At 40.0% G+C, this 13,460-nt stretch overlaps 1 protein-coding gene across 3 annotated transcripts; it reads right to left on the bottom strand.

Annotated features, from left to right (window-relative positions):
* Positions 1-647: 647 nt before the first annotated feature.
* LOC146645862 (uncharacterized) lies at positions 648-8,291 on the bottom strand. 3 transcript variants are annotated; one of them, XR_014909155.1, is made up of 5 exons: positions 7,556-8,291; positions 7,081-7,452; positions 6,743-6,776; positions 4,905-5,317; positions 648-4,235 (listed from the first exon to the last, which is right to left on the bottom strand). XR_014909155.1 is itself a non-coding variant. In XM_085394747.1 (4 exons), the coding sequence occupies exons 1-4, from the start codon at positions 7,970-7,972 to the stop codon at positions 5,286-5,288; spliced, it is 855 nt and encodes a 284-aa protein (XP_085250873.1). In that variant the 5' UTR covers positions 7,973-8,291; the 3' UTR covers positions 648-5,285. The 3 variants fall into 3 exon arrangements, 2 of the variants coding, with proteins under 2 accessions (XP_085250873.1, XP_085250872.1); XM_085394747.1 differs by having other exon boundaries at positions 648-5,317; XM_085394746.1 differs by lacking the exon at positions 4,905-5,317.
* Between the last annotated feature and the right edge of the window lie 5,169 nt (positions 8,292-13,460).

Below are 13,460 nucleotides of genomic sequence, written 5' to 3'. Positions count from 1 at the left end.
GCCATTCCTGTTATTAAAGCGCTGACTTCTTCAGCAGTGTTGAGCAAGTTACTTTGAAAAAGTAATTATAGTTACTAGTTATTTTTTCAAAAAAGGTAACTGAGTTAGTAACTGAGTTACAAGATTCTAAAAGAAATTAAATACTTGAAAAGTAACTATTGCGTTACTTTCAAAAAAAATATTTAACCCTCTGGGGTCCAGGATATAACTGGCCATTTTTTAAACTAATTTTGACGTTTCCTCTACATTTCCCCTTTAAAAACTGTTTATTTGCCTTGTTTGGTATCATTCTGTTCAGCACAACCTCACGTCTCTGAAATTACAGTTATGTTTTCAATTTGACATACTGTATTAACACAATTGGTCTAAAAATCAGACAGAAAACATAAAATCAGAGTAGAAATAGTTTTTTTTTTTACTGTAACAACCACAAACGTGTTTATTGAATCATATTTCATAACTTTAAATGCAAATATAAATTGTAAAATCATATGCACAAGTTTTGCAAACAACAAAGTTATTTGCATCCATTTACCTTTTACTGTGAATTTAAAAAAGGACCCAAGATGCAGATATGCAGTGAAGTGAGAGAGCTTTATTGACACAGAACCCGAGTGATAACAAACAAAAGGGGAGTGTGGCAAAAAACACAACTTAAATAAACTACACTGGGAAAACTAAAACCTAAACAACAAACCTAAACGAGAGAAAGCAACTTGCAGGGAGATTCACAAGAAAACACCAAATAACACAGACAAACCAGCAACAGGCAGAAGAACACACAGGAGAACACACAGGGCACAATTTAGTTTTTACAGAATAAAATGTGAACAGGCAGGACTGACGCCTCAGTGTGTAGCTGTCCATACCACAACGTTACAGAAGCACAACCACTGTCCACACCTCACCTCACAGTAAATGATCATTTCCATTTTAAGCATTTCCAAATAATCATTTTCCATACTGCCAGTATAAATATACACAGTATACTGCATCACTACAATATGCATGTTTTACACACTCCTTTTGTTGTTGACATTTACAGGCTGTGTGCAAAAGGCCACACTCTTCCAATTCATGCCAGCTATTATTTTTACGTCCAGTAGGTGTCCTACTAGAGCAAATGAAGCTTCAAGAAGCTTTGCGCTGGGATGAACCAACTGGATGAAAAGCTTCAGTGCTTCATGAAGCTTCATCTGCCCATCACTACACAAAACCCAAGTGATAACAAAAAAAAAGGGGAGTGTGGCAAAAAACACAACTTAAACTAAAACCTAAACAACAAACCTGAACACGAGAGAAAGCAACTTGCAGGGAGAATTCACGGGATGACGGCAGGAGATTCACAGACAAGAAAACACCAAATAACACAGACAAAGCAGCAACAGGCAGGAGAACACACAGGGCTTAAATACACACAGCAGTAATCAGGGGATGGGAGACAGGAGGGACGCACACCTGGGTGAAATCACAACTGACGAGGCACGGGAAACGTAAACTGAACACACTCACATGAGACAAGGACCTTCAGAATAAAACAGGAAACTAACAGACACAGAGAACCAGACAAGACACTGCACTAAACAGACAGACTCACAAGCAGACACAGTGACACCATGGACAGACAGAGGGAACACAGAGAAGTGGGAGCAGGCAGGCACAAAACAAACCCCTAACGAATGGCAAACCGAACCCAAAGACATAACAGAATAAACAAGAACAAAGAATAATATAAAGAAACACAAAACACTGAGCCGTCAGACTCAAGACCATGACATTTACCCTTTATATAACCATTTCAAACTATTTACAGAACAATCAGCTGTTCTGCATTCAATAAGATGCCACAAATTATTTGTGCCACTCCCAAAATTTCTGTCCACTATAAAGGAGAAGATCACAGCCTGATACCTGCAGGTCTGACAGCAGCAGGTGTATCACTCTGGTTTCCCAGTTTCGCTGTGCAAGAAACTGCACAATGCTGTAAGTCTCTAAGTGTAAGTCTAAGTTGTTTCCTGCCACCTGTAGGGGTACACACATGTGGGTTGTATTTGAGGGAAGGAACAAAGAACTGATATTAATAAATGACTTTCTGTACTTTTGTCATTGGTTGTTTTCAGGCTGAGCGTATTGTTTCTTTTCACTCACTGTAATAAACAATAATGATTCATGAATGGGGATGTTGGGAATTTTGTTCAGCAGTTTAGCAAATTATACATAGTCTGTTATTTTAATCTATTTATCTATTTATCTTTATTTATATGTCATTAAGCATGTTCATGTGAAAGCTGATTGGTCAATAGGCTCCAGAGAATATGAAGCATGTAAGAAACATTTCTTTAGATTTATCAAACACAGTCTGACAAAGATTATAAAGACAGATTGCATCACTCAGCTAACTTGCAAATATTTCAGTGATTAAAACTCCTAATGTCTCATCCTATGAATCTTAGCCAGTTGATAATGCAGAGGTCAGCTGGAGCCAATGCGGCCCAGCACTAACTACCTAGAAATTGTCCATGTGTCCCCCGTGTTAAGATGATAAGATGACCACACCTGAGTAGCCTTGCAGGTCAAATCCTATACTGTCCCAATCAGTCATGGGACTTTAGAGGCCTGAACAGCAAGTCTTGAGGGAAGGTGATCAGATGTTGTAATGTAAAGCATTGGAGCAATTTGCAGTGATAAAGAGTTTTACTCTTTCACAAAGACTTTAAAAGTGAATATCCACAATTATAGGTTTTAGCTGCAGGAAATTTTTATTAAAGCAATTTAGTGAGAGCAAAACAAAAGCAAAATCAAATAGTAAAAATCATAAAACATGAATGAAAACATCTGAATTACACTTATCTAATTAACCTACTCTGAGCTAATGCTGACCCTTACGTCCCCCTCTGCCACTGAATGTCACATCTTCAGAGATGGAATCCAGCTTCACCCTTCGGGACATCCAGTCACATTACAAACATCTAATCATTCATTAGATCCATCATTCCAGCCACACTGTATCATCGTATCTCTGTCTAGCTGACGTAGAAGATTTAACACCAAGTTTAAACTTTACAATTAGGTCATCATTTTTCCTTTGTCATTCATAACAGAATTCACATCACATATAAATATTCGGTCATCACTTCATGTTTCACTAAGGCTACGTCCACACGTACACGGGTATTTTTGAAAACGCAGATTTTCCTATGCGTTTGCACCTCTCGTCCACACGTAAACGGCGTTTTTGGTCACTGAAAACAGAGATTTTTAAAAACTCCGGCCAGGGTGGATATTTTTGAAAACTCTGTTTTTGCATTTACGTGTGGACGAGAAAAACGCAGAAAACGCAGCGTCAAAGGTGTGCGCCTATTTTGACGTCACACTGTGCGCCACGTTATTGTTTCGGTGAAATGAATTTCTACAATACTGTTACTGTTAATTGTACTCTCTGCAGTGTTTAAATGCTTACATATACACAGTTACTGTCCCTCCACACTTACGACTCGGTTCTGCTTCTATGCCCCAGCTTTGTTTACTTTTTCCCACCGAGGCTTCTAGACTTCTGATTGGCCAACATTTCTGCACGCCACCTGCTGCTTTGGCATGTTCATAGCAGTGTTTTCCTTCATTTCTGCGTTTACGTGTGGACGGGATTATTTTTTAAAACGAAAACGGAAAATCTCCGTTTTCAAAAATACCCGTGTACGTGTGGACGTAGCCTCAGTTCACGTAATTCTATTTCAATTAGATTTGTCTTTAGCACATTTTCACATGAACATTCATTGTAACATAATCCCTTTTTAATTCAAATACTGAGGATTGCATCCTTTTTAAAACTCTGTTTGTTATTCACTGTTTATTTCATACAACTTTATTAAATCGATTTAAAAGTCGGGCATTCATTGAGATCAGTGGATCTAGCCACTAACACACACACACACAACAATGACATTAGAACAGTCATTTTTACTACTCAAACAACTTTTCTCATTAATATGTCGATCAAACTTAGATTTTAGGGAAAAGGGGAAAAGTTCTGTTTTAGCACTCTGATCATTTTTAATCACATTAGGCTGAACATTAAGACTTTTTATCCCCTCTCAGCTGTGATGACAAGGAGCGCCCACTCTGTCAAGGTGTATAACTTGTCTGTGGTCGCTTGCGTTGTTTCTGGAGCTGCGTCACTGTGTCAACTGTGTTCTTTCAGGCGGATTCGTTAAATAACGGCATGGTGTCTGTGTTTTCTACAGGGTGGAAAATATTTTTGTCAGAAACCAAAGATTTGTGTCTGTACAGAGCAAAATGATTACATTTAAAACTGGAGTGAAAACTAAAATGAAGTGTTTAACTGAATAAAAATAAACAAGACTTGAAAAATGAAAATCCAAGAAATGAACATAAAACAAAGATATACTGGAAATGGTTTGACTGTTTAACTTGAGCCTGAGGAGTCATTTACTGAGCCGTCTACAGGACAGTGGGTGTTTTGTGATCTTCTAAAATTGTATTTTGAACTGTGTACTTCTGAACCCTGTTACAGGAAGCATGCTGAGTTAAGTACATGGATGACTAGAAGAGGAAAAGATTCATGAGAGGAGCTCTGATAACATGATTCACCATGGCAACATGTAAAAAAGAACTAAACCTACCAACGGGCTGTAACACCTCATTTTTTGTAGAGCAATTCATTATTTCTGTCATTACTGGAATAAAATGCTTCCCCGTTTTAAATATTTATAATTTGATTTCATTTCTGCCTCACTCATATATGATGGTCGTCTTACAACATCTCTGCTATGGAGATGTTTTACTGAGTTACTGTTAATGGTCCAGACTTCAACTGTATTACTATTTCAGGTTTAGCTGAATCAGAATCAGAATCACTATATTTTATTAATCCCTAAGGAAATTACCTGTCCACAGAGTCACAGAGTTAAAAGGATGGAGACCACAGGGGCGATCGTGGCCCAAGAGTTGGCAGTTCATCTTGTAATCAGAAGGTTGCCGGTTCGAGCCCCGGTTCGGACAGTCTCGGTCATTGTGTCCTTGGGCAAGACACTTCACCTACTGCCTACTGGTGATGGCCAGAGGGGCCGATGGCGTGATACATACACAGGATGGTGATGAGTCTGCATACCGGCAGGAAGTTGAGCGGCTGGTACTCTGGTGCAGTCAGCACAATCTGGAGCTGAACACTCTTAAGACTGTAGAGATGACAGTGGACTTCAGGAGACATCCCTCAACTCTGCTCCCCCTCACCATATCAGACAGCCCTGTGTCGACTGTGAAGATCTTCAAGTTCCTGGGTACAACCATCTCCCAGGACCTGAAGTGGGAGACCAACATCAACTCCATCCTCAAAAAGACCCAGCAGAGGATGTACTTCCTGAGACAACTGGGGAAGTACAGCCTTCCACAGGAGCTGCTGATCCAGTTCTACACTGCGGTCATTGAGTCTGTCCTGTGCTCCTCCATCACAGTCTGGTATGGAGCAGCCACTAAACAGGACAGGAGCAGACTGCAGCGGACTGTACGGGCAGCAGAAAGGATCATCGGCACCCCCCTGCCCTCCATCCAGGATCTGTACCTCTCAAGAACCAGGAAACGGGGAGGGAAAATCATCACAGACCCCTCACACCCTGCACACAGACTTTTTGATCTGCTGCCCTCTGGCAGACGGTACAGAAGCCTGCAGACCAGGACCCCCCGACACAGGAACAGTTTCTTTCCCCTCGCCATCTCCCTTCTTAACAGTTGACCTGTCACACTGCTCCCACTGCCAGACTGCAGCTGCACCTTATGTACATTCTGTAGTATTCATTCCACCTCATTCATTTCTGTATTTTATGTATATAAGTTTAGATTCGTTATTTATAGTTGGTTTACACAGGTGTGTGTGTGTGTGTGTGTGTGTGTGTGTGTGTGTGTGTGTGTGTGATTTACATTGCTGTGCTTGAGAGCCTCCATCTACCGGAACCAAATTCCTTGTATGTGTCTGCACATATACTTGGCCAATAAACTCGATTCTGATTCTGATTCTGATATGGCCTCGCTTCTGTCGTTTCTTCCCCAGGGCAGCTGTGGCTACAACTGTAGCTTGCATTCACCAGTGTGTAAATGAATAGTGGAATTGTAAATGCAATCCATCATTATTATAAGATAAGATAGATCTTTTTTGTTGTTTATTGGTATCTCTCCCGATTGCAGCTGTAGGTTTTTACATTCAACATTCTTTGGATAGGAAAAAGGGGAAATAAGAGGACTGGGAGGTTCTGAAAAGTAACTTGTTTAATTTGCTACACTCTGAGCTTTGATAGTAACTTTATTATTGAGGAAATAAAACTGTTATTCTGGCAGTTCTGGTGCAGCAGGTGGGTAGGAGTCAAATAACATGCACGAATATTTTATACAGTAACACATTGTGGCCAATCTCTAAAGTGATTAAAATTAACTCCAACCATCACCAGCGCAATATTAAAAGCCTCATTATGAGCTATGAGATATAAGATATTTCAACCCTCTGCTCGCTTGGTAGATGCATAACAAGTGTTGCATGGAACTGGGTCAAAGCAAGCCCTGAACCCTTAATGTGAGAGTTTCAGTGAAAACAGGAACAGCAGAGACCTCTAGTGGTCACTGGGAAGATCATCATCATCAAATCAGTGAAGGTTTTTAGTATATTGCAGTGAAAGTGACTTTAGTTGATCTTATGAGAGCTGCGTGGTGAATTAAGGAGTGTTGGTGCGTTTACCTTGTGCAACTTCATCAAGTTCATAGTTTTGAGCCTGCAAAAGAGTTTTATGAATTAGTAAAAACGCTGTGTCAAATTATATGTGTAGATCCATCTGTTCAAATAAGGAACGGCTTAAGACATTTATCTTGTTTCTGCACACAAATGTATTTTAGGGTTTATAGTTAACTTTTAACTAAACTACAACATCACATGTTAAAGTTATTAATAGTGAGCTGCAGTCATATGATGGTGACCTGGGTGCCTGTGCAGATCAGAACGCAAGAAAAAATAGTTCCACCATTTTAGACTGACAGAGTCTGGCAGCTGTAACATCTGTATATAACAGAGCCTTTTACCTGCTGATGTGCTGCTGCTTGATGATGCTGCCCCCCTCTGCTGGAGCTCCCCTCACTGATCCAGTTGATCTGCTGGTTGGTTGCTTCTGGTTTTTGATGTTTTGCTTTACTGATCATTTGTTGAGCAACGTTAAAACAGCCGTCCCAGTCTTTCCTTTTTATGTTGCTCGTGATTTCTTTAGTCAGAGTCTCATTTGCTTCTTTCCTCAAAAGCTCCTCCAGAACCTTTTTCTCTTCTTCCAAAATCAGTTTGTAGTAAAAAGTTTTCTTGTTGCACCAACTGTATTTTTCTTCAAACCATTTTCTCCACCCACTCCAAGTCATGAAGAAAGCTGCAAGAGTCATGCTGAGGAGCAGAGAGTAAGCAGCAAGCTGAAAAAGAAGCAACAAGCATGCAAAATATAACAGCATTAATGTGTGTTTGCTGTAATTTCATTAAAAAAGCAGAATGAGCATAGAGCAAGAAAGTCCTCACCCTTGACTTGATTTCCACTTCAGATTTTTGAGCTTCTTGTTCGGTTGTGAGGTTCTCAGATTTGCAGAACAGCTTACTCGTGTTTTCATCAATGTTACAACAACCATACCAGTCCGTGAAAATCAACAATGCTACAATCCACAGCAGACTGATTAGAAACGATCTGATAACGCGCTTGAGTACAAGGCATAAAAACGTAGATGGATGTTTCGCGGTGCTCCGAAATGTCTGGTCTATCAGGAGCACCAGGAAAAATACTAAAAAAAAAGGCACGACGACGATTTCATTACATTCAAAAGTGCTGCAAACGCACGTCGCGGTCTGCAGAAGAACAGTGGCAATGAACATCCCGATGACTGTCGCGACGGTACCGATTTTTCCAGGACCAACTGCAGAAAGCAGGAGGTTTTTCCACATCTTGAGCAGTTAGGTGCCTGCTGGGGCTTCAGCTTCTGTCCTGTAAAATTACACCAGGTATCACAGTCTTTTTGAAATTCAGCTTAATATCTCAGTCCAATTGCAGCCATGAAATGAGCCCTCTGTTCGGTGGCAGGATGCAAACGCAACGTGACGTCATGAGTTTTAACTGCACTCACTTCAGAAGAATTAAAAGTTTCGTGTCAACGAAAGTCACTCTTGTTCTATTTCACTTAATACTGTGAGGAGATGGCGTGTCACCGCAGACTTTTTTTTTAATTAAAAAAATAAAAACGAAATGTCCAAAGCACTCAAACAGCGAGCGGGTACAGATCAAGCTGAGGTGTAAGGTGACAAAATGTGTGATTATGTGGGCGTATTCACCTTGTGTGACTGACTGTAGGCACAAAATCTGTTTCCCGTTTTTCGTACCAGCTATCACAGTCTCCGGTTACCTGTTTGTTGTGTTCATAGTTTTCGTTACTCCTTAGCAATGCAATAGGCCTGGTTGACCTATTACATTGTTGGTTTTGAAATCAATCCATGTCTTTTATACCATAAAGTTAAATTTAAGAGAGGAAAAATTAAAGTAGACTGTCTCCCTGCAAATGCTTTTTACAGAGGATAGAGGGTCCTGATTACCAGCGATTATGGGTATTCTGATAATATTCAACTGTCATAACACTGTGAGTTTCCTCCTCTCTCTAACTTTCCATTACTCTTTAGGCCTCGTATCATTTTTAATTTCTTTTACTTGCAGCTTGACAATTCAAGTTAAAATGGAAAAGGTCTTATATAAAAGAAAGGGACAACAATCGAAAACATGATAAGTTTAGTTGTTCATTCCTCTTTCATTTGCTGCAGTCTCAGTAAATCATGAATGCATGCATTTTTTGGGGATAATAAAAGTCCAGTTCCCTAACATTCAAACACAACATGATGCCATGAGGTGTTTTCAACAGCACTCACTTCAGGATCATTTGGACTGTCATGCAAAAAGCATTTCAAGCTTTTTGTTTAACAAGACATTTAATAAAGTTTTATAATCCTATAAATTCAATCAGTGCAACCAAGGTGCGTTGGCTTTAGGTACAGCCATTCAAACTGCAACTAATGCATTCAAATACAGTAGTTTGGCCATAGATCTCATTATTTATTCATGACCCTAACCCCCTTTTTATGTACTTCAGGCATGTATTGACAGGTGTCCTTCTCCTGTAGATAAAACAGAAAGCTTAATGACTTACTTTAACTTGCATCAGTCTCACTCGAATCCCCACAGTTTAAATATCAGAGCACAGAGGGACAATGAGAACCTGTATGAGCTCAGAAACCCCAACAGTAAAGATTGAGCCACAGTGGATATTAGAGTGTTATTGTGTTGAGCTATTTCTAGACAACATGTTTCATGCAAGTTTCTGTAATTGTATAGAGAAAAGAATTGACCAGAGCAATATAGAGTGCATATTTCAAAGAAGCTGCAACAGTAGAATACTAATACATTTCCTTAAGTGAAGCGCAGGAGAGAGATGGTGCCAAGATAAACTAACAGGATGTGATGCACAAATTTGTATAAATATGTGAGACAGGAAACATTTGGCGTGAGAACCTTGAACATAAACCACAAGTCTTCCGTTTTTGCACATTGATTTTCTCTTTTTTCTTGTTATTGCCAGTTATTGGCAGCATGTGTTTTTGCTGCTTGAATTCAGCTGTTGTTCCAGGTTACAAATTATATCAATGAAATAATTAGGCTAGAAACTAAAAAGTAATTTATTAGTCGCAAATTTTCTGTCAATGCAAAAAAAAAAGTGCATGCAGGAAAAGGAACATATGTGTTCAGTGTAGGAAATCCACAGTTACTAAAACCACAAATTAAAAAGGAAACCCATTGAACTATTTTGTCATGAATGGGCACAAATGGGAGGCTTTCCTGGGATTGCAAGTGCAGAACCAGACCAATGAGTAAAGAGGGGTGTGAAGCAGATCATCACTCACAGGTACTACAACAGATACACTGAAGACAGTGACATTGCGCTGATGGAGCTGGACACCAGAGTCAGCCTAACCCAGCACATCAGACCCATCTGCCTGCCTTCCTCCACCTACTTCTTCCCATCAGGCCAAGAGGCTTGGATCACTGGCTGGGGGACTACCCTGCAGGGAGGTGAGATGATAATAAAGAAGTACTGAAACACTGTGTCAAAGTTAATATCTTTCTACACTGGAAGGTGATGACAATGTAACACAGTAAGGGGAATTAAAATGGTAAATGGCCTGTATTTGTATAGCGCTTTACTAGTCCCTAAGGACCCCAAAGCGCTTTACATATCCAGTCATCCACCCATTCACACACTGGTGATGGCAGCTACATTGTAGCCACAGCCACCCTGGCGCCAGTGTCCAGCGAGGCTGTCGGACACTGGCGCCACCGGGACCTCTGACCACCACCAGTAGGCAACGGGTGAAGTGTCTTGCCCAAGGACACAACGACCGAGACTGTCGGAGCCGGGGCTCGAACCGGCAACCTTCCGATTACAAGACGAACTCCCAACTCTTGAGCCCGATTGCCCCTTATGGTTATATCATCCCTCTTGTTTTTAGTGTCTGTGTCTTCGTTTGCGCGTTGTTGCGATCTCCCTCATACCCGGCTGTGTGTTTCACTGTGCGCCTCTTCATTTATTAGGTTTATCATGTATAGGCTCAAATTGTGGTCATAAATATTTTGTACTTGTAAATCAGGATTTGTATGTGTAAAAAAGATTTGTGTGTGGGCAAAAAATCATAATGATGTTTAAAAGATGCCAAAGCGCAACTGCAGGTTTTCAGATGAACTGCAAAAGAAATTTCCCTCGTACCGACCCAGTACTGGTAGCTTTTCTCATACAGATGACGCCTTATTTCTGTACCATTATTTAATTCCAAAGGTTTTTTTTGTTTTTTGTTTTGCCCTTGTTGACATGTTAAAGCCTATATGACATTTTTATTTCACCGTTCATTAATCGCACAGAGAAGGCATCGTTTAAATATGTTCAAATATTCTCTAAGCAAACAGTATTATTAAAGTTCTTCATGACTGGGCCAAGTGTCCTCTTTTTTGGAAATCAAAATATGGTCACCCAGCATAGTGTGACTCATAGCAGTGGTCCCGGATCAACCCTGATTTTGAGTCAAAGTAATGCTAAAGTAATAATGGTATATCTGACCACTGGTATACCACAACTGTATCCTTTCAACAGCTTATGAGCCTTATGTGATATTTACATAGAAATCTTTCAGCTTCAAACTGTATTACCCTTCAAGGACCTGCAGTTCAAAAAAGTGCCCCTCTGACAGCCAAACCCATCTGTTCTATGACTGGATTGTTCAATTTGTGATTGACATGACACTGACCAATCAGCTGAAAGGAAGAAAAATAGGGTCAAAATTCGAACTTGTAAGTTGAAACTTGAGTGCAGAGTTTCACACAGATTTTACACTAGGAGTAGGTATGGGTGCATAGGTCGGCTGTGTTCTGGCACGCCTCACCTCAGGGACCGGCATAGGTGCCGGGACAGACTGGACACCAGTCACTCCCCCCGCCCCCCCGAGGAGTAGCTACAGGTGCAGGAGTGAGCTGGTACATGGCCGCGGTCAACCTGGGAGCCGTGACAGGCACCAGCAACTGCTGGGCCCACCTGAGGAGCCTGTACGGGTGAAGGGACTGGCAAACCCTCAAACGGCCTGAAAACCCGAGCAGGGACCAACCGGGCCCTAGCCCCCCTCACCCCAGAAACTGATGGGACGGGGCAGATGAGAGGGAGCGAGGGAACACAAGAGAAAAAGAGAGACACGACGGGCTGAGGAAACACAGATACACATGAAGGAGGGAAACACAAGGAGAGGAACAAGCCACAAGTGGAAATACAAAACAATTAAAATCTACACAGAAAAAACCTAGGCACTACACAATCAACTTAAGACTTCCAAAGAGGTCTTAAACACGAAACATAATACAAAATGACAAAAAAAACAGAAAGCTCAAACCGGAAAACTCAAATGACCCAGGATCATGACACATTGAGCTAGTCTAAGTCATTCCTTTTATTAAAGCACTAGTATTACCTTTGTTACACCCATGACATGTTACTAGGAAAAAGAAAAAATCTTTTTTCAATGTAGATGAAGGAAGACAAATGGTTATTTTACATCAATTTATTTATTTATTGAGAGCCATACAATATCTTCTCACTTCTTAATCTGAACAAGAGGTCAAGAACAATAGTCATCAAAATATTCACAAGAAACATTATTTGGCAGCGTGGTTCTTGTTTTTAAGATATTTATTCTGCCTGCACAACAACAGCTACTCGTGTTTTTAAGTTTATGACGTGTGGTGACATCACAGTGATCTTCGTAGATGATTGTTTTCCCAGAAAACAACGTGGTTAAGAGATGATGTTATCTCATGAATCTAAATGTGGCTTAAATATTTTCAACATTTGCGCAATGGTGAGTGGATTTTAGAAATGCAGGCGAGAAAAAGATCAAGATAGTGTAAAGATTAAATGACAGGACATGATGATTTCCTGGCTTTAAATATATTATCTCCCCATGCTGGTGCTGCAACTTTTGCGTGTGTGTTCATTTCACACTTTGTAGAGGCAAAGAGTAAAACGAACACTGCAGATCTGTGTGTCTATTACTCGCTTTTCTGCAATATCAGGTTCATACAGGAAACATTTGGCCTAAGAAACTTGAATTCAAACCACAAGTGCTCCTGGTAATCTGTGCACAATTTAAAATATATATATAATAAAAATTATTTATTGCTACCAACAAGTTTATTTTCTGGGCCTCTTTTTTCAGATTAAATAAAAATGTCTTATTCCAGGTGTCACCGGTGTCAGTGAAAGAATTAGTTTCATTTATATGGAAACTACAGTAATTTTTCAGTAAGAGAAATTTGAATTTTTTTCTGACTGGAAAAGCAAAGTGCATGCAGGAAATGGTTTCTATGCTAATGCTGTAATTTGCTTCACGCTCCAGGTTGGTAGGATGGTGAGTCAAATGAAAATAACAAAAAGAAAACTGTTTGTAATATAGTTAAAGCTTTATTTATGTGGAAATGACACACAGACAACATCTGTCATAATTTGCCATGTGGATTTCCATTAATTTTAGCAGGCACAAATGCAGAAGACAGGAATTAAACTTTGTGTTTAGTCTGGACTAACAGCTCAAAGTCCAAAAAACCATAAATGTCTAAAGAACAAAGCCTGTTAATCCAAAGATCTGAAATGATATAGAAATGAAAATTCACAGCAAACACAGTGATGGACATCTTAGAAATACATGGAAGATGAACAAGAAAAGAACAAGAAAATGGGAACAAGAAAAAATAAAGAGAAGGTAAGCCAATTCAATTTATTCATGTAATGAAGGAGGAGGAAACAGATGGGGATCACAGATGAAGACAATTAACATAATGAGACAGGGACACATTAAA

Source organism: Rhamphochromis longiceps, linkage group LG20 (genome assembly GCF_057381845.1).
Source record: "Rhamphochromis longiceps isolate RC_006_pf linkage group LG20, R_longiceps_female_GT1.1, whole genome shotgun sequence".
In the NCBI taxonomy this organism is placed as follows: Eukaryota; Metazoa; Chordata; class Actinopteri; order Cichliformes; family Cichlidae; genus Rhamphochromis; species Rhamphochromis longiceps.
Note: the sequence above shows the minus strand (reverse complement) of the source record. Positions and strands in the feature narration are given on the sequence as shown.